General features: G+C 43.8%; 1 protein-coding gene across 1 annotated transcript in view; it reads left to right on the top strand.

The window, feature by feature from the left end:
• LOC138529960 (uncharacterized) overlaps window positions 1-20,402 on the top strand; it is a 37,599-nt gene extending 17,197 nt beyond the window's left edge. The window contains exons 6-7 of the mRNA XM_069640911.1: window positions 905-1,052; window positions 20,222-20,402. Of these exons, the coding sequence (XP_069497012.1) occupies window positions 905-1,052; window positions 20,222-20,226 (153 nt within the window). The 3' untranslated portion in view covers window positions 20,227-20,402. The remainder of the gene's footprint in view (window positions 1-904; window positions 1,053-20,221) is intronic.
• The last annotated feature ends 1,321 nt before the right edge of the window (window positions 20,403-21,723 follow it).

Genomic DNA, 21,723 nt, shown 5'->3' with positions numbered 1-21,723 from the left:
ATGCATAAGCTACCAGCAGTTGGCTTGTGCTTCATTATTGCCGGAGAGCATAGATTAACACAACCTGCTGCTGTTAAGTGCTTTACATTTAATTTTTTTTTTTTTTAAAGCACTGCAAAATAAATGCTGTGGTTCTTTCTAAGTTGAAATGAAACTGCAGAATGTATAACGTATTTGTTTGCTGTGGCTTCAGCTTTGAGTCGGGAGCCCAGGAGACTCAAAGCTGAAGCCACACGTATTTAAATAGGCTGCGGTTTTCTTTCTAGTTTCCTGGAGCCCAAGAAACATGGTAAGAAAACCGCAGCATTTAGAAATACAACCGCTGCAGTCAGAAATACAATGTTGTAGTTGTGATTGCCGCGCCTTTGCTTTTTTTCACTTTCATTATCTGTGCTTCGCTGGGATTGGGGAGCACTGAAAATGAGTGCAGGCAGCCTCCCAAGCTCATGTAAAGCACTGCTCTTGCTGCAGTAAGCAAAAACTCCCAGTAGGGTGCTTTTGATGCTTTAGTGCAGCCAGGGCGGAGCTTAACATGAGCTGAGGAGGCTGCCTGAAATACCAAAATGGATGCTCCCATGTAAACGTTTTGAGCCTCGTTTGCTCAAAAGCTTACATGAGAACATGTTTAATGCACGTTTCATTATTGCCCATCTGTTGGGACAATATTTTTTGCACACTATTCCTTTAACCCTTAAAGCTTCACCAGCTCTTGGATACTGACGGCTATGGCTGACATGGAAAATTAAGACTGGCAGCAGAGAAAGGTGGCTTGGTCGTAAAGTGGATTGAATCTAATTTCTTTCTGAGCTGATTGGGTCATGCATCTGCCTCGTGTTAGTCTGGATTTGCATAGGTAATGTTGGTGCTGGTTATTTTTTTACTGTGTGCACTAACTGTTTTAAAGGTTGGGCCTAATGGCGAGGCTGCAGTGAACGGTGACATGGTAAATGGAGTCCAAGTAAGAGATGGCAGTACAGTAGATGAAGACCTGGCCAATGGTGTTCCAGAGGCAATGTCTAATGGTGATCGAGAGCGCAAGCTTAGCTCAACGGGTATGTGCTGAACTCCTTCAGAATGCATGTTCGTTTGGTTTGAAGGTATTGTGGTGTACAGAGGGGTGTTGAGTGGATTCAGTTGGTGGAAGAGCAGGGCATACAGTAAACTTCAAAAGGCCAGTTTCTGTTACAGAACTGGCAGTATACTGGGCCTTTTCAAATGGTAAATTACTTTTCTGAGCAGCAGGGGCAACCTAAAGAAAATGTTTGAAAAACCATTGCACTACTACAAGGTTAACCTCCAAGAAGCAGGCTCTGCTCACATGGTAAGATTTTAAAACGCTTGTCACCTGAAAGCTGTGTGGCGAAATTGTGGTTGCGATGGCCTCCTTGTGGACTAGAGGACTGATGGAGGCCAGGTAAAGGGGGAAGCACTGTACATACTTTTAAAACCAGCGATCAGAATATGCAGGCTGTAGTGACTTGGTAGCTTCACATGTTGGGTTATAGGGAGTTGCAACCTGCCCTACTTAACCACCCCAATTAGATCGCCTGTTTTTCCATTTGCTTTCTGGTTTAAACCAGTGTGCTCGTTTGTTGCAGACAATGTTTTAAGCTTTAGTGACTAGTTCTCTTCCTGTTTGGCCTCGTCTGTCAGTTGACCAGTAACCTTGTCTGAAACTGCTTATTTTGTTTTGCACAATGGCAAGTATATCGCATTGCAATTTGCAATGTAATGCTGTAGATTTGCTAATTGCTGGCACTTGGTCGCACAGCTGGTGATTAAAATACCTTGTCCTAAATACTACTCGGCCTACATCTTGCATACTAGCTCTCCAACCACTTATTCCTTTTCAATGGGGCTAATAGAGTACAGCAGTAATTCACTTCAATCTTAGTGCAAATTGTTGGCCAAGTTACAAAATGATCTGGATGATACTTTATTCCTTTTGGAAAGGATCAATATAGAGAATCCTGCAATTCCGTTCAAGTTGTCACCTCACAATTCTGAACACTGCATGATCTGTTATTTTCATTATAGGTTGGTGTATATTCCAAAAGTGTAATTATATATTTGACAACTTTGTACACGATCACAAAGCCTACTTGAATTCCTAGTTCTGTGACTAAGCTGGTGGTTACATGCATGTATGCTGGGGTTGCTCGACACGTGTTTCATCTCAATGTGTCCTTTATTGTCTACCCTGAACATGACACGGTCTGGAAATCTCTTCCACTAGTTTGCCCAGTGATGTCATATAGCATCCGAGCAGCCAGAAACTAGTCTTATTTGAGTCCCAAAAATGCACTTTAGCTCTTTAAAACCGCCTGGAAAAAACAGCATAAAAATTGCTGCAAATCTATCTTCAATGTCAATTGGGAGGATCTGTCCCCTGCTGGTGGAGAGGCGCATTCCCCCACATAGCCGGTGACCAGAGATTTTGATGTCCCCTTTGAAGTTACTTTGTTCTTGGGTGTAGGAAAGGGCGCCGTTTTAGCCACACTTGCTTTCCTTGAAATCCCTGAGCCCATGCCTTAAAGTCTGGCAGAGCAAGGAATTATAACAACTTGAGTACATCACATGTCCTTGCAGGCCGATACTAGTAGGTGCGACTTCCAGTGGCAAGCAGAGCTTTGAAATCTTGTGGGTGGAAACGTTGTATATTGCTTAGTCAAGCCTCCCCGCCCCAGCATATTTCCCTGACATTTTGTGCAAGCAGAGCTATCCTGTCATTTTCTTTTTCACAAGTGTGCAAGCATAAGTGTTTCAAGGGCTGCTGTTCAAATGAAATGGACAGCAAAAGCTGTCGGGTTGTAATGTTGAAATCCTTTCCCCTCGTGTGAATTAAAAGTAAAACATGCCATTTGAGTATTCAGATGAAATAAAATGCAGGGCCGTTTTTGGGTTGCAGTTTTCCAATGCTTGCCACTCATGTGATGGGGGGGAAGCAAAGCACTGCTGTTTTTGGTGACTGTTTAAATGCGTTGTTTCAGGTGGATGGTTTTCTGTTTAGTTTGAGCAGTGACCCGAAATAGGAGTAACCAATCGAATTCTGTACAATAATTGCTTGACTAAAGATTTATTTCATGCACACTTCAAGGGGTGAGGCACTGATTGTTAAAAAAAGCAAGAATAAGCATCAATTTAAGGACTATGTATTTTGCTTTTCGCACATTGCAATTATAGCAGGCTTTTTCTGCCAGTGCCTGTTATGATCATCACAAGACATTAATCTTGGTGTCCCCATAATTCTTGTGCCTAAAAACTTGTGTACAAATGTTTGCCCATAGCGCATAAAGTGACCGTTGATTTCATTGTGCCACATTTAATGGTTTATAATGTCTCCATGGCATGACGTTCAGGATGTTTGGGCAGTACAGTGTGCCATGTGAGTGCATGGCTTTTCCAGAGCTATGAACCCTTACAATGTATTTTACCCACGAAGCCTGTAAAGTAGATCCCCCCCCCACATGCTTGGCATGTGGCCAACTTTGCACCAGACCTGCAGATGAACTGGCCTGCTGTAATGGTATCTACTACAGAGTGGTATTCGTGAAGTTGCCTATTTTACTATAGGTGGTAAGATAGCTCAGTGGGGTTGAGAGCTCACAGCTGCGATGTGATCTGCAGGGTCAAATCCCAGCAAGGTTTTTTCCTCCCTCGGTTGTTGATAAATGACACAGGGTTATCATTTGGCCTTGGACGTCTGCTTGTGGTAATATAAGACTGTACACACTGATATTAATGATAGATATGGTGGTCCTGGTGGTCCTTTCTATATCGTAACCATATTTTTGTAGTGTACTTGGGAACAATGCTATGCAACTTCCTGTCAAGGGGTGCGTGTTCCATCGCTTCCTGTTGTCATTCCTGGGTAGGGGTCACATCTCTTCCTGTGATGGCATCAGAGGTCAAGAGTTGTGATGGATCAGTTCGCTACCTCATGGTATTTTGGTGAAATGAAGTCCCAGAATTTGTCCAGTGCCTGAAACGCCATCCACTCTGCTTAGTCGCTGGCTTTATTTTTACACCGAACACACAAAGTTAACAGGTTTTCGCTGAGTGAGTCAACAGTGCGATCTAGTCTTTGGCACTATTGTCTCCGGATCTGTCGTCCCGTCGATTTTGACTATTATAATAGTGACACCTCGGCGTGAGGAACTGTCAATCGGGAGGCTAGCAGTGCAGCAAGGATTTGCAAATAACTCCATTCCAGCCCCTGCACGCCTCCGGCAGTGATCGTTGTGCTGGTGCCACATGTCACGTTTCCCCTGGGTCCCTCACCAGGGCTGGACTGTCCTGTAGGGAAATTGGAGATTTCCTGGTAGGCCTCTGCACCCTGGGCCTCTTGTTGTATTAATTTCCCCATAGGAAACGTGTTGGCTTGCTGAATGTGTTATATGGGGCCATTTTTCCAGGGCCTCTTCTTGGTTCCCAATCCACTCCTTTTATTCAACCTCCAACTTCAGCCCATACCCCTCTGCACAAGGCCTGGACCGCGGCCATGCCTGGAATCTCTCCAGACATGTGCGACTGCAAACCATACCCGCAAAATGGTATCCGTATTCAAGGTGCTAATCGCGAAAAACATTTTGCGGTGGACTAGAACATTCCTTACTCTGGCTGGATGTCCGTTTATGTCCCAACCTCTGAAAGTGGTACTTTTTATCGTGGTCCCAAGTTGCAGTTAAGTTAAGGGACGTCTTGTCCGTCTAAAGTTGCCAATTGAGCCGCCTGCTGCTAAAAAATACTCGGTTCTTAATTTGAGATGGAGACTAACAATTGGGTTCTGAATGGTTCTCGACTTCTCCTTACACTGCACACGAGGTCAGCATGAAATATATGGGACCCTGCAGAGCACCAATTGCACAGATGTTTCAAGGCAATGTCTCCTTTCGTGCAGGCAACCCTTTACAGACCGTATCTCACTAATTTAGCACATAAAATGCTGTATTGTTGATCATTTTGTTCTTTGGGTATGAATAACCCGCTCGTTACTGTAGGAGTGCACAATTGCTATCAAGTAAGTTCAATTTGGCAGAGACGATGTAGGTCTTGTGCATACCGAATGTATGTGCTACTAAAGGAACTTGACTAACTAGTCTGTGACCAGTTAGGTCGTGTTCTTCTTGGAAGATGCATTACACCAATGCCACAATGAACTCAGTTCAGCTGTACGTGTTTGATCTATGAATTTCTGTCCAAATGTATAAGCTGGTGCATAGCTTGACTGGGGAGCTGCTTTTGAGGTACTGTTCATTCTGCCACTAGAATGTCACGTTGCTCCATTTTAAGCAATGGGGACAACGATAATGTATATCTCCGTATGGGATCTGCTAAAGAAGGCCCTGGGCAACAAGTACCACGGGCTTATCTAAACGCAGTCGTTCTCCTGATCTTGTAAAACGGGAGTGACAAGTGACTTATGATGGATGTTCATGACCTCTTGTGTGCACCTGTTATGGGTGGGCTCTGCCTGCTAATATGTGATTATTTTAGGTGGACCTTAATGGGACCTGGTTTCTTTAATATGCCATATTTATTTTATCCCTGATTGCATCATGGTGGCCTTGACTTCATTTGCTGTTGTACCAGGTCTTAGCGTCTTGTAGCAGATATCTTTAGCGTCATGTATTGCCTTGCAGCAAATGTGGCAGGATTTGCTCTGCGTCAATCAAAGTTAGATGGTTAGAATTGGTAGTGAACACAAGTAATTTCTTCTGCCCTTTTTTTGCCTGTGGTAGTTTTTGTTTTGTGGGGTTCTAAAGATTTTGCACCCATTACAGAGAGACCGAGCATAGCCAACCCAGCGTGGTTTGGAAGGTTTTGTAACTATTGGATTGAAATCGTGCATTATACAGCATGTTAGGATGACTCTCATGCTAGAATACGGTAGATGTGTCCAATAGTGCACTGTGGAATTTCCTGATTATTTCATCCGCATCATTTTCACACTGGCTGTGCCCATACTTCCATGCTGGCTTCATCAATCAACATAACAAGTTTGCTTTGCAAAGAGTCCTAATAAACAATAAGAATCTGACATTGGCTCTGCAAATATGTGGTAGTATACCCCCATAATCCTGTTGGCTTTGCCATGTCGCAATAAGAGACCCTGTCCAACTGGGAAAAACATGTAGTTCAGTCTAAACAAAACATATCTGCATTTTCCTTTATGCCCAGTAAATGCCATGCTGCAGTAAGATGGCTAGACTGATACATTTATGCCGACGCCGCTCAACGTCAAAAAAGATTTTGGAGACTGACTAAAATGTTCCCTGGAGATTCATGACCAGACCAAATGGAATCTGCCCCACTTCAGGGGAAAGTCCTGTAAAAAAGGCAAGGTGACCACAAGATTGTGTTTTTTTTTTTTTATTTTTATATATATAATTTTTTTTTTTTAACAAGGGCCTCTCCAGATGACTAGCCACATCGACCTAGTCACTAGAGCAGCAGTGTTTTGGGGGTAATGGCAGAAGATCCGACGAATGACTTCTCACTGTATACCTCTACTTGCTTCTGTAGTTTTAGCCTGCATCATTCAAGCAGGAAAATATGTAAACCCTCACCCACATACCATGTTGGCCTATGCTAGGCTCTCTAGTGGTAGCTATCCATGCAAGTGAGCAAATCTACCTGCAGCAGTTACCGTGTATCAGACAAGGAGAGTAGACGCATGGTAACCTCTATGCTGCAAGAATTGCCAACGGTCATGGCCAGATATGAATATAAATGGGATGATGTGGAGGAACTGGCCAAACGGATACCTGAAATACAGGTAGCATTTCAAAAGATCCGATGGTAAAACTCTGTTACGCTACTATGAACAGTTTAGATATGGCAGAGACAGCGGGTCGGCAGATGGTGGGCAGAGCTGTCAGCAATCCTTGGAGTACAGAATTTAAGCCAGCAATTTAGGCTCCCCTTCTGGCCTTTGGGAGCCATCTATGTGCTCCAGCAGTTTTGGGGTAGGAAATGTGTTGCACTTGGCTGTACTCTTGGGGGGGGGGGGGGGGGGAGGGGGTAGGAAATGTCGCACTTGGATGCATTTTCGGGGATGGGAAATGTGTTAACAGCTGTTTCGTGGGTGGAAACCTGCTGCCCCAATATGCATTGTTGGAGGGGGGGGGGGTTAGTGTCCGCCATGGCTCTATTTGGGGGATAGGAAAGGTGTTGCACTGTATTTTGGGGTAGGACACTTGTTGCGTTTAACAGTACTACAAATAGTCTGCATACTTTCCCCAACCAATATTCTCTACTTGCTAACCTCTGAACTAAATACAACCCTACCACACCCACACATCACCCAACATGTACCCACAAAGCACCATGCTCGGTCCTACCTCAACACATCTACCAACAAGAAACACACCAATGCTCCGTGACTGGTTTTCTGAAGCTGCCATCAGCACATCAAGGCACTCGTGCTCTTTTCTCTCCATACCACGAACTCACTTCCTTCTGCCTAAACACTCCATCCCGCCCCCTCCCATTGCAGATGTATCCAGCAACCGAGGAAGCACACCTGGGCAGTTGATACACCCTGACGGGGCGAGAGCTAGATCAGTGCCATCTCGCCATTATGCACTAGCTACTTCTGAGACTTTCAGTGCTTCCTTAATCCTGCTTAACTAGGCATTTGGCTTGTGAATGTTTTTGCTGTGTTCATGTACAAATTGAGAGGCTCTACCCATGTTCGTTAGTATTGATACCTTATGTGTAAATCTACATGTGCATTAAATTACTCCCGTTGGTGTCATGGCATATTTCATGTGGTAGTGAAGGCATTGGTAGCTTTCATTGCATTGCCTAGTTTTATTTGAATGCTCCCCTTGGTCTAACTTATTTATTTTAGTGCTATTGGTTAATTAAAACTTTATACTATTAAACCATTCAATGCACAATTATGCAATACATTTCCTACATGATAAAGGTTTTTAAATAAAACATATAATGCCGTTACGATATCTTGCACTCCATATCTCCATTGGGTGTACACAGCTTCATTTAACAAGGTCGAGGGGAAGCGGTTGACTATAACTTTAGGGTGAGATTTTCCATGCGATGCAATAACATGGAAGTCTACCCTAGCACTATTTCTAAAGGTTATTTTCTTGCATATATTATGCCACTCCCACATACCTGAGATTCTGCCATGTAGTTAGCAGACCAAATTGTCTGTAATTATCATTCTAAGGTCACCTACTAACGCCTTATAGGCCTTGTAATACCATTCCTGCACAGTTGCATGCTGTGAAGGTGCCTAATCGGCTCTACCTCCTTTTGGCCTAAGCAGCATGGGGGACAAGTGACCAAGCCCCCAAATACTCATGGCACAATGTTAAAGTGGAGAAAGATGATAAATCTGGAGAATTCTTTATTGTTAAATATTTTTGGGGTGTGGATATGTTACCCCTGCAAGCTGTATACAAATAACGTTCTTAGACAGTCTAGCCAGGTTATTGGCTGCATCCCATTCCGCAGCCTTTGTGTTTATTTCGTATACCTACTTCAGACCCAATTTGCATTAATGGCTTCTATTGGAACAGCCATTGGCAAGCTCAAAACTGGTCTACAAAGTTTGCCCTCTAATTTATCCAGGTCAGTAATATTTCTGGCCTCAGTGTCTCATGCATATAATGCGCCTGGTACAATGCTACTGTTCTATTTCAAGGAAGCCTTCTGAATGGCCCCCTTATCTCATAACACCAACTCTGTTACTTTTTGTTGTAGGTCTTCGGAGTATTATTCATAATGGAAATTCCTAAATGGGGATAAATAACTACTTCTAAATTATCTTCCACTTAAAGCGATACGTCCTCCAAACACCATGAGCTTAGTTTTGTTTGCATTGCTAATCTTTTGCATATAGGTACATGGCATTCGGCATTCTCTGCAAACCAGATGATTGTAGTATCTGCATACATCCAACTAATGGAAATATCCCCGACGTTCCAGGGTTCCCCCTCATGTCAGCCACATGGAGGTTCTATAGGATGGGAGATGTAACACAGCCTGGTTTCAAACCCATATTTAACAGCAGGGGGAAGTAATCCCTCCTTATCCAGATAGTAACTGTTTCAGAGTACATGGTTTTTAGAAAATATAGTAGTAGGGCAAACTTCCCAATTCGCCAACTTACTCGCGTCTATCCCTATCTACAGTCAAAGGCTCTGGAGTAATCGATAAAGCACAAGGACGTTGGTATCTTTCCTACGGATCATATCCGTGATATGGTATGGTTCAATGTTGTCATGTTATCTAGGATACTGTGACCTTGTCTGAAACCAGTTTGCTGTGGGCATAATAGATCTTTCTTCCTGATCAATCTATGACGTTCCAACCGGGTACAGAAAATCTTGCAGCTTGTCAGCCATGGCTAGCAGTCGGGTGTTACTAGGACTGGTTCTTTCCAATTTTTTTATTTTACAAATGGGTGCTAGTATTGCTTTACAGTTCACTGGATTAGCACTAGGAGTAAACCACCGGAGAAGCACATGGGCACGTTTATTTGGATTTCATGAACAGCATTTGCTAGCCCATCCAGCACTGGGGCGCTTAATATGTTAATTATTTTAAGGATATCAGCCAGATCAAAAGGGAATATTGCTTTACTACTAGCCCAAAACTTTTTATCCCACGGGTCTTGTGCTCCCTATAATAAATGGATACATATTTGATTCCTCCACTCTTCATTTACATCTTTGTCTTCCTTTATTGGGTGTTGTGTATACAAATACCAAACATTACGAGTCATTTGCATAGTCTGAAGGTTTTCCCCCCAATTGGCATTATTTTCATGGTTCTGGGCTTTAAGCCAATTTTTGAAATTCATCCATGTGGTGGCAATCTTTTCCCTCCTTCCACTGATCCTTTGTTACTTTGCTTATTTCGTCTTATGCAGTCATGCAATCACTCGCCACTTCTAGACCATTTGAGGCGAGCTCCTCTCTAGTATATTGATCATTTATCTTTCAGTCTTTCCTCCTGCTATGCTCTGGATATTCATGGTATTTAAAAAAAAAATAATAATTGGATGGTTTTGCAAAGTTAAAGCAGTGTGATCATTTAAGGGGATGAGTTGTGTTCACTTGTTGGCATATAACACTGCTAGCAAACAATTTATTTGATGGCCTAATTTTCCATTTGTCCAAGTTGCTTGTTTTTTCACTCTAAATTATCTGGGTACGATGAGCCCAATTCTGAAGCTTTTCTGATCCCATTGGTTACTTGTGAAGAGGAATTTAAGATCACGGGGCCGGGGGGGGGGGGGGGGGGACTGCGGCTCTACCTCAAAAACCCCACAATCGTTTTTCCATCGTATGTACCCTCTTCACAGTAAGAATTATGTAGCCTCTTCACAGTAAGAATTATGTAGCCTCTTCACAGTAAGAATTAAAGTTGCCCACTAACATGGTTTCCGATTTGATAGATTCCATCGTCCAACTTTCAATAATATCCATTATGAATTACCCCACTGAATCTACTTACAACCTTACCCCCCCCTTCTGGTCGTGAGCATACATTTAGTCACTGGGGATGTTGCCCCATTTCCTATGGTGGCACTTAAAATAAAGGGCACAGCCATTTTTATACTAGTCACTGGGCATTTGTCACCAAGTCTTCCACCAGTCGTCCATACCTCCACTAAATGTTAAAGCCATCAATCAGTATGGTACCACATCTCCTGGAAGGCAGATCGGTTGTCCATACTAACTTTCCCATCCTTGTGTAGGAAAGAGCGGCACCCTCTGGTATTCCAAGAGATAATTGGCTGAAGGCCTGTTTCCATCTCTACATTCTTCAAAATGATCCCGATCTGGGATCCACCAATCCATTCTCATTTAGTTTCTGAAATATGGTCTTTGTTAATTACGTTACACTTTTTAGGCTCACTATTTTTATTGTGTAGCCCTTATCCCATAGAGCCTCTGAGTTCCCCTATGACAAGTGTCACAAATTGGACAATTGCCCAGCTATCCCAACTAACATATATTCGGGGACTGTCACCTTTTCAATGTCTGTCATTCTACACTGAAGTTGAGGGACCTTATGTAGGCGTTCTAATAGCCATACTCAAGGTAAGGGCTATCCTCTTGAGGTGTTTCTCTCTATCTTGATACTTGCCTAGTTTAATACCATGTGAAACCTTATGAGGAACTTTTTTGGGGATATCCACTCCTTGGCCCCTGCGCCCTAGGTTTCCTTTAAAGTCTTGTAAAAAATGTTGCATATGTGAAGCCTAAACTGTGACATGAGTCACTCTATTCAGTTTCACATGAAATGGTGCAACATTGCTTCACACACACCACAAAAGCTGTTTGATGCAAAATTGTAGTTAGAAGTTTTGACCAGATTCCTTGACACTGCAGCAGTTAATCTGCCTTAATTGAACACATGTTTCTGCCGCTCTACAGGTCTTTCTGACTTATTTGTTTTGCAGATTTCAGTTACAAGGTCCACCATGACTGTTCTCACTGCCTCAAAACAGTTATTAGTTGCCTGACGGCTTTTACTGCACCCCCATAGATTAAGTTTACCCTTTCCTAGTGCATGCCAGATAACTGCATTTCGTATTACCTGTAACTACCCCTTATATGGGTTACAATCTATCGCCTAGAACAACTCCACCCCATGCACATTGGCAGGGGAACTGCTCAGCTTCTAACTGGGCTATCTTCTTGTGAAGAACAAGGTGAGCCTTTGCATCATGTGTAATTGTCCTTTTGCAGTTTGCCTTCATCTGGGACGATACGCCTGTATGCAAGTGTTTCTAGTCTGAACAGAGGACAAGACTATCCTACTAGGCCTCGTTGTTCGGGTCATGCAAGTGCGACAACAAGAAGTGCAAGGTAGGATGGGGGAGGTTGCATGATCAGGGCAGTGTGCCACTTGGTAAGTGCAAGGAGGCTGTGCCCCAAGTGTGTGGTAGGCCAGGAGGAAGTGCAAAGAACGACTGGTCGTGGAGGAGCCTGGTAAGATCAGGGGGTACCAAGCAACCAGTAGGTGCAGCAGACCGGTCAGGGAGCAAGAGAAGGCAGAGAAGAGGGTCTTGAGCTGCTTCCGGAATTTAGGTGGTCTGGATCAAGTGGGGTGCACCTGCAGGGGAGAGGGATGTGACACCCTGGCTGGAGAAGCATCTGATCCTCCCTGTTGGAGAACTGATCTGAGGGCTCTAGAAGAAAGTGAATGTAGTGTGGGCCTCGGCCCCTGAACCCCCTTGTGGATGATGCAGTGTCTTGAACTTGATCCTTGCATCCACCGGAGCCAATGGAGATGTTGGGGCTGGAGAGATGGTCCGAAGGCTAATTCTTGCATGGTCTGGATTAGTTGCAGGGGCAAAGAGTGGAGGTCCCAAGAGTATCTGTCTTAGAGGCATTAAGGCAAAGAAAGTTTGAGGTGCACCAATCCTGAATCTGGGATAGTCGAATGAGTGAGGAGGCTGAAAGAGCAGAGTTGTCTGCATAACAATCGGAAGAAAAGGTGGCGATCAGGTGGGCCGAAGGGGCCAGATAGACATTGAAGAGCCATGGTGAGGGGATGGAGCTCTGGGGAAGGCACCCAAGTTGGACTTGGAAGGCGCAGTCCAGGAAGGTTGGCTACGCCAGGAGTCGATCAGTGGCAGGATTTACCATGTTAAAAGCATAGGAAAGGTCAAGGAGGATGACCAAGGGAGAGTTGGAGTCGGTTAGAGAACCGATCTTCACTGGTGTTCAGGAGAGCAGTTTCCATACCCCTGGCTGCTCTAAGCCAGTCAGATGATCGTGGAGGCCGCCAACAGATTCATTGTGGAGGGTAAGCTGGGATATGGACAGCTTTTCCAGGAAAGGAGATTGGGTGATAAGATCAGCTTTTTTTAGGAGGTGGTGCACAAGTGCTTGGGGAATGGATGTCGAGTGATAAGGCTGGAGTGAGGGTGGTAATGTGGTCCTAGATGAGCAGGGAGCACCTGTTCGGATGACCCTTTCATAGATCAGACTGGTTTAAAGACATCTGGTGGTGGTGTACTAGGAAAAGAGGACAGGGTCCCAAATGAGGTCAGAGGTAGAGTGGAGTCCTGGAGTTTAGTGGTGAAATGATACCAGAGCTGTACAGAGGTCCTGGGAGAAAACTGTAGAGGTGGAGACTGAAGTAGGATTGGTCATCTGAGTTGGGCCCTGTTGGAGGCTGCAGATGTGGGCTTGCTATGTACCCTCTTGGCTAGGACAGTCTGTATTGCCTCTGAGCAGGCTAGTTTGGAGGCGCTCAAGGCACTCCACTTCCTCTCAGCTACCCTGCTCTTGCGTTTCAGGGCAGTGAGGTCTAAGTCTTAACCAAGAGTTGCACTAGCTTCAGGTGGATTCTCATGACTGGGGCAAGGATGTCCATCGTGTTGGCGATGGAAAGATGCAGGTTAGAGAGGGCTGTCTCAGACTGAGGCAGCTGCAGGAGCAGAGAAAGGCAAAGGCGTCCACTGACACTTGCTTCATGGGCTGAATGAATAAGATGGTGGTGCTTGGGTAGGCTTTTCTTGCGGGGCAAGAGGGGAGGGCATCAGTTGAAGGGTGGTGTGAGTTAGAGGGCGTGGGGGTGGTCTGAGATGAGAACATCAAAGGTATGTTCAGCAGAGTGCTGGACCAGAGGGTAGAATGGAAAGGGTGAAGGGTGCAAAGGTTGCAAGGGATTGGAAGCGTCTCTGCAAGGAGAAGTTGAGACTATGAGGAATAGGGTGACCTGTAGATGGTGGCCACAGGGGGAGCCTGCAGCCTAGGCCTTCAAAGAAGGCCTGTGTATGAATGACAGAAGCAGACGCCCAATCCAGAAGGATTAGTGCCAGTCCACACCCAGGCCAATTAGTTCTGGCTTGGAGAGGATCTTGTATCCCTCAGGGAGAAAATGTAACTTGTGACCGAGCTGGCTGTGAACCATGTCTCGGGGAGAATGAGGCAATCCAGGTCAAGGTCTTCGAGGAGCTGGCAGATGTTAGAGGAATGTTTGCCAGCAGAGCAAGAGTTGAGTAGTTATGTGGAGCAGGTTGCTGCATTTGAAATGGTGCATGGGTGTGGCACATCAACGGAGTGGGCAGAGGCAGTAAATGTAAGTGGCATAGGGGCCATAGAGGTATTGGAATTAGTGGCAGGGGAAGGGAGGAGATTTAGACGCAGGAGTCTCCTATCGAGGAGATTGGGCTGAGAGCCCTTGACCATGTACCGTTTAGATGGAAATTGATGATTGTTTTGGAGGAGTGGAAAGGGGCCACGAGGACCTGCCACCATTAATGGGAGAGCGAACCAAGACCATATGAAGGGTCCATCGGTCTGGAGTGGGAACGACAAAGGGATGTCTGATCGGAGGAGGTGCTGATGTGTTTTGGCCATGGTGAGAGGGATAGGATGGGAGATGGAGTAGCAGTTTAAGATGGGTGAGGTTGAGAGCACCATAGGGAGTGCAAGGAGACAAAGAATCGCCAAATCCTCATGGCAGTCACAACTCCCCTATTCAGTGGGCTTTTCAATTCAGTTCAATGCTGACCGTATCATGCCATAATTACCAATGGAATACTGTAGCCTTGGCCTGAACACTCGTTTTGGTCTTTGCCTATTGGGGTTGTTTCCCATCATCCTTGCGTGCAAAATTGGCTGGTTTGTTCGTCTTTCTAGCAGGCTGTATAATGTTCATGTCAGCTGGGTTTTCCAAATGGTTGCTACTGCTTCCTATTCTGAGTTTTTGCGCTTTCTGCGAGGCCTTGTTTCTGTTGATTACAAATGGACATGCTGCACCCAAACATCTGTCTTTTCCTATAGCCCAATGCTCCTTAAATACTTTTCTAGTCTGGTTCTGCATTAGTGGTTTCTTCACTTTGCTTGGCACATGGCATTTTAATACCTCTAGGGTTAGACTGATCCTGCAATAGACGAGGGAGGCCTTTATGCATTGAAGATATTGTTAGTTTATTTTGTATTGCATAGACTCCCCTTGTCAATGGAGTATTCTCTCTGCCTAAGGTAACCAGACCGTAGTCTGCTGGGAAGAATAGAATGAACTAGTGTGAAGGAAGAGGGCAGCCGTAAAGTTGCAGGTGCTCAGGGATTTGGGCAGAGCTAAAAGTAAGAATGCATGTTCAGCCAGCCAACATGCACATGGAGTCCTGAGCAATGTTGGAGAATTTGAACGAGTTGTGCTTGGCGAGTAAGGGGTTTGGGTGCCCTGGCAATCTAGATATGTAAGGAATACCTGGCGGTTATTCTGCCCCATGCCCCACTCTTGATTGGGTTGCTGATGGTTACTTGGAACAAAGGGAAGTGGGATGGGGAGAATTACTACCTGAAATGTTACACAAGTTATCTAGGTTCTGAAATGATGCCTCTAGTCAGTTGAGTCACCTCTTAGCACTGACTGAGCATCTTTTAGGCTGCAGTGCACGTGACTGACTGTTAAGCATCTTATTTTCCTACTCCCTTATCTTCTAATTCTCACACTTTTGAATATATTTTTAATAATCACTGCCCCATGTGCCATTGTCTCACCCACCTGGTCCAATAGGTCCATATCTCTCTACACCACCTCCGTTGTCGTGGGTTTTAAACTCTTCTCTCTGCTGCTCTCTCCACTGACATGAAGTTTCTCCTTAACATGCACTCTTCTGACCGCCCATTCAAATGGCAACTATCTCTCCACTGCCTCTGATCATGATTGTGCTGCATATCCACTCCTGATTTGTCCCCACGCTCCATTACTACTGTTACCAAGCACAGGTTCCCCCCCTCTGATCTACACCAACCCCTATGCTCCTTTTGTGAACTAATTTCAATCTACTGAAGAAGCCTATAATAACGAACCCTGCCGTCTATGCTCCTTCCTCTTCCTAAATCCTCCACTCCGCAGATCTCTAACTGTTCAAAACTACTCTGCCATGACTCCCATCTCATTACGTCTCGCTCCTCGCAACGAAGTGCCTCCAAGATCCCTCCAATTCTCGCCTCCACTGTCTGCAAATGATCCTGCACTCTAATCTGCACTCTACTTTGCGTCTAAGATTTCTACCATCCGTACTGCCCTTGCTACTTGCCGCCTAGCCCCTCCTGCTCACTTGTCTCCTCTCCTTCCCTCCCACTACTAGGTCTTCCTTTGCCCCCCACCAACCCTAATTACATTCTTGCCTCACTCCTCATGGTTAACCCGTCGTGTCCCACTGTCCCTGCACATTGTGAAGCACATGGCTCCCACTGTTGCTCCACCTCTTCTAATCCACTCCTCTCGATAATGCTACTTTTCCCTTATCCTATAAGTTTGCTCTTCATCCCTCATTAAATCTCCTACCAATGTCCTGTCTCCGATACCACATTAGCGCAAAATCCTAGTGAATTTTTCTGATTCACTGAGTTCCTTGATATTAACACCCTCCGGGACGCTCTTCAATCTGCCGTCTGAAGTCTGGCTATCTATGAAACAGAGCAGAGTATAAACTTCTTATCCTCAACTATCAATAGACTGTACCTACTTGCTTGGCTCATCTCACTCCCTAATCTCCCCACGCTTGTTACAATCCTCCTCTGCTCGCCACATTGCCACTACTCAAGCACTCTGCCCTCCCTTTTCTTTGCCTCGCCTTTGCTGCTGTACCCTTTAATGCTCCTCCTCGATGTACTACTCAATCTCCAGTTTATAAATCAAATTTCAACATCCTCCTTTCGGAACATATTTCCTAGCACTTTGCCCCCCAAACCCTCATGGACAACCCTACAGCATTAATTTCGCCGCCATTCTTAATTTGGGACTTCCTCCCAACATCCTGTTCCTATGTTCTGCCCTCCCTGGTTGTTTACAACCTCCCCCTGCAATCTCTGGTCTTCAAGTTGGTCTCCCATGTCATTCCCTTTTTGTGTGCCCAAAATACCTTGCTTTCTATACATTTAAAAAATGGACCAGAAACCTAATCAAACTGGGTGACTTCTTGCAGGCAAAATAGCTGCTTAGAATCGGACTTTGTGGTGAGAGCATGTTACTGTCAAATGTGCAAATGGAGCTAGGTAATAAGATATTGGTTTAGTTGAATTAACTTTCAATAGTCGAACTTACATTTCAGTTTGTGCTGTTTCAACATTTTGCATAATTAATTTGTATATAAACGCCACACAATTTGCAAGGCTAGCTGATTAACAAGACAAGTCGTGACGATATAATAAGTTTGATAGTTATAATTCTGCAGAGAATTAGGACATTGATTGCTTCAAACTGTTTGTTACAATCCTTATTGTCATTTATATACATTGCATGCCTTCAAGTACAGGGAGGTGAAAGACAAGGAGTTTGTGAAAAAAGGTCAATCCTGAAGTAGTTTTGTGGCAAAAAGGGTACGTGCCAAAATAACTTCTGCAGACTACTTATTTATTGGAAAAATGTTCAACGCCCTTAAATTGAACTATGTCAATGATTAGTCTATCTTGAAGCATCGAACATTGAAGACCATAATTCATCATTAGATAATGGAGGACAAATGTTTTTGAAGGTATCAAGTCCTCATGTTGACCAGATGTTGACAGTCATAAGATGTTTTGTGGTCTGAATAGTCTGGTAATTCACAATAACTACATTTCTTTGCTTGAGTTTGGTAAGTTAAGTTTGCTTTTAGTAGGGAGTAAATCACATCGAAATCGTAGAATGAGTCGGCATATACACGATCGAGAAATAAGTATTGAAGAAGTGTATTAAGTAATTTTGCTTGAAATGCACCCGTCTTGACTATTAACCTTGTCAAAGGTAGCTATCAAGTCTTTTCTCCAATTTTTGCTTTGTCCGCTAGTTCTAAGAGTAGAGCTACAAAAATGTGCTGCCTTTAGTAAGGTACATGCTAGTTTCCATTCAAGCAGTGGTCCATATGATAGATTGAAATGCTTTTTTCAGGACAGGAAATACATTTCTTGAGGTATTTTGCAATATTAAACATTTTCTATAAGTTGCCAGCATCAACCGGATACAGATGCCTGAAGGGACACAAGACCTAGTTCATATCGAATTAATGCAATAGGAGTACTTGATGGCACAGGTAGTATGTACTTCCAATAAATGCCCTCCAAGATTTCCCATCGGACAGACTTGGGGTTGGCCTTGGATTGACTCCCATAAGTGATGATGGGCACAACTTTCTGCATGTAAAATATTCTTGCTGGGGTGAGAATTTACCATATGCCAATTGAATTGACTAAAAGTCTCATTCTTGAAGTCAGTTCTCCTTTGTATGGTTGATCAGATAGATGTGAATTTAAATTAACTCCAAGATATTTAATTCATGTACCTGGAGTAATGAGGTGTTGCCCAATTTCCAGTTGAATTTTAAACTTTGTAGTAGTTCGATGTTGAAAAATGAGTATTCGATTTGGCTGTATTTTTTTATTGCAAACTCCAAAGGTGTGCTGAGCTTTATCTGTAGATAAGATGCATGCTTTCTAAACAAACATACTGAATTGAATTAAAAGCATGATTCAAGTCGATGTAAAAGTTAAAGGATTGAGCTTTGTTTCAGACCCGTCTTGGTCTCATTTGGATTTGATAAAAGCCCATCAGTTGTCATCTTTACTCTGAGGTGTTCGAATAAAATTGATAAAAAGATAATATACAGGGGACAATTTGCTTTAAAAAGTTTGGACCATAATATTTGTCTTAAGACCGATCAAAATGCTTGCTTAAAATCAACGAGCGCTACAAAAACTGGAAATTTGTCTTGATTTGCTTGGTTTCTAATTGTTAGAATTAAAGATTCGTAGTTCCGACACCTAGTACAAATCCTACATTTTTTTTTTTTGTTGGTCCATAAATTGATTTTCAGGAAGCCAACTTGTAAAGTCGCAAAGAACAAGTCTTGCGAAAAATTTTCCAGGAGCGTCAAGCAAAGCTATAGCTCTATAATTGTCGAGATTAGATCATCTCCTTTTTAAATATAGGTATAACTATAGCTTGATGGCGAGATTTTGGCTGTCTAGTACTAGATGGCTTCCAGTACGAATGCCCAAGATTCAGAATTGGATTTTAGTATTGCATTGGTTAATTTATCTGGCCCTGGTGCTCTTGAAGTACTTGGTTTATTTTTCATCTTGATGTCTAGTTTGTCAAACTTAAGTACGTTTTTAAGTCGGGTAAAGATGAAAAAATCTGGCGATGGATAGGATTTTAACCAAAGAGATTGAAAAGGAGAGGTCCATGTTTCAGATATCATATTAAAAATAATGGATTGGTGTGATTGTTTCTAAATCCTCTGGTGAAATTTGGAAACTAATCACTCGTTTATAGCTTGATAGTAGATTTTATTTCTGTAACTTGAGTTCAGTCTTTTCTAGAATGCTTAACAGTTGGAATAAGTGCAAATGTAAGATCTTGTTTAAATCTGGGTATACTTAACAAATTTCAAGGGATTTGAAGAGGGACGTTCTTGTATTGATGTCATAATGCAATCGTTGTAGAATGTTAGCGAAGAGGATGTTTGTGGATCTAGTCTCTGATGTAGTTATCTGACTAGGAAACCATCTAATCTGATTACCAGCATTATTGATTTCAAATTCATAAGTGAACTGAGATTGCTTGACAAGTGTGAGGAAGCCAACAAACTTGCAAAATATTGTAGTCGCTCAATGTAGTGGGTAAGAGGCTAACTTGTTTAAGTCGGAATTAATGAACACATCTAAAATGGATTGACTCTAATTTCTAATCCATGTTGGTATGCTAGGTATTTACAAAAGTGCCAGGTTCAAACGGAACTAAACTAGTTGCTCAGGCAGGACAGTTTAATTGTACTACCAAATGCCTTCAGTTGCTTTAATTTACAATGTATAATCGAAAAACTAGGAATGGCCATTGCAGGGCTTGCTATGGCATCAGTTCTAAAGCTTTATGCTGTGCCAATTGCTGCCATAGTCTAGGGCCTGGACCTGGTCTGAGAAACTCTAGAGAATGTATCTGGGCAAGTGGATGACTGAGCAGGAATAGGAGAGCAAAACATTTACCTACCTCTTCTTGACCACTTAACGTGACCCACCTTGGGTTTCAGGACACCTGTTGCAGTGTTGAAGGCATGAACACTAACATCTGCTGTTCAACTATTTTGGGGTCTGTCTGTACATCAATCCATGTTTGCTCTAAAATGTGGGCCTTCCTTCCATTCCCCGACTAAGATATCTTAGCGGAAGCTTGAAATGCTTACTGTGTAAAAACCATTTACTTGCTGATTTGTGCTTTTTCTTTTTCCCAGAATGAAGTTGTGAACACAACTGAAGCTATTCAGTGAATGACTTTCATTTGGAACCTGGAGACCTGCTGATGGTGGAATGTTGATGCTTGATGACTAGTGACAATACCTACAAGATGTCCATCACCAAGTGCACTGTGTACAGTTGACTTATGAATTTGATGAATAAATGTATTTTTGTGGACCATGTGTTTGTGTATTTGTTACGCTATTTAAGCATTAGCCGAATACATTGCTGCTTCATTAATTGGTGCATCTTCATTAATTGGTGCATCTGTGCCTATCAACTTGGGGTTGATGTATTGGGAGCATGCCTGGTTGGGTGTCCAATTTCTCATATGCACACATTGCAAAGTTTTAGACTTGTGCAATGAAGGCCTAAGCCAAAACCATGAATGGTTTGTCTGATTGGACCATGCCTTTGTTATGGAAGTAGGCATGGAAATCTGTATCCAGGTGGATATCCTGCTGAAGCTAGGATTAGGGATTGTCTTTTCAGGTGGCGAGCACATGGATCTAGGTACTTTGGCCTAATAACCACCCACCTTAGCCCTGCCTCTTCCCTTCTGCTCTTAACCGCCCCCCTGGGGCATCTCTCCAGGACATCTTAAGTGAAGGGCAATTCCTGGACCCGAGGCCTGAACCCCTGCTTGGACAACAGGTAATGACATGCTAACTTGTGTTTCATGTACCTTCAGTCATCACCAGGCAATGCCATGACCTTGCCCCTCTAAGGCATGGAATAAGCAATGCAGCAACCTCCACATCAGCCTCTGCCACAATCGGCAACCCCTCACCCTCCACCCATGCAACAGACCTCTAACTACACACTGCCTTGATGCCATCACCAAGACTGGCAGATGCCCTCCTCCACCCTCATCTTAGATGCTGTTGGTTGGGGACAAGGCTGTCTAACAGACTGGCTGTACAAGACAGGCTGGTGCCTCAGTCATCCACTAGACCTCATGGCCCTGCACCAGACTTTACGTCCACAACATTGGCACCTTCGAAGTCCTTTCTGCCACTTCATCTCCCCGAAGGACCCAGTCACTTTCTTCATCTACAGACCCACCCAACACTTCCTTCATCAGACTTCACTGCTGACATGGTCACCCAAGGTCTTCACGTCAACATCATTTAGGTGACTGCAACCTCCCAGGCAGCAATGCCACCAACTCTCCTAGGCCTATGACCTGCTCTGCCTCACAGAAAGATTAATGCACAAGACTGTTAATCCTCAACCTTATCATCACACTGCCTTCCTTCCAAAACAGCGCTTTTCTCCCGCTTGACTGTGATGACCACCTGGCCATGCCTTAAAGCATCCTGCACACCACACTAGTCAAGACATAAGAACAGGTTATTAGGTTATTGAACTTCTGGTGGAATGAAGGCCTCGCCAACCTCCCTCCCTCCCTCAACTCTACTGTAGGCACTCAATCAGCCGACACCTCTGAAATCAACACACCTGCAACTGTCAGCACACAGGTACACACAGGAAACCA

The sequence above is a fragment of the Ambystoma mexicanum genome, chromosome 1p (genome assembly GCF_040938575.1).
Source record: "Ambystoma mexicanum isolate Mex_15411 chromosome 1p, UKY_AmexF1_1, whole genome shotgun sequence".
NCBI classification, from domain to species: Eukaryota; Metazoa; Chordata; class Amphibia; order Caudata; family Ambystomatidae; genus Ambystoma; species Ambystoma mexicanum.
This window is presented reverse-complemented; position numbering and strand designations above follow the sequence as displayed.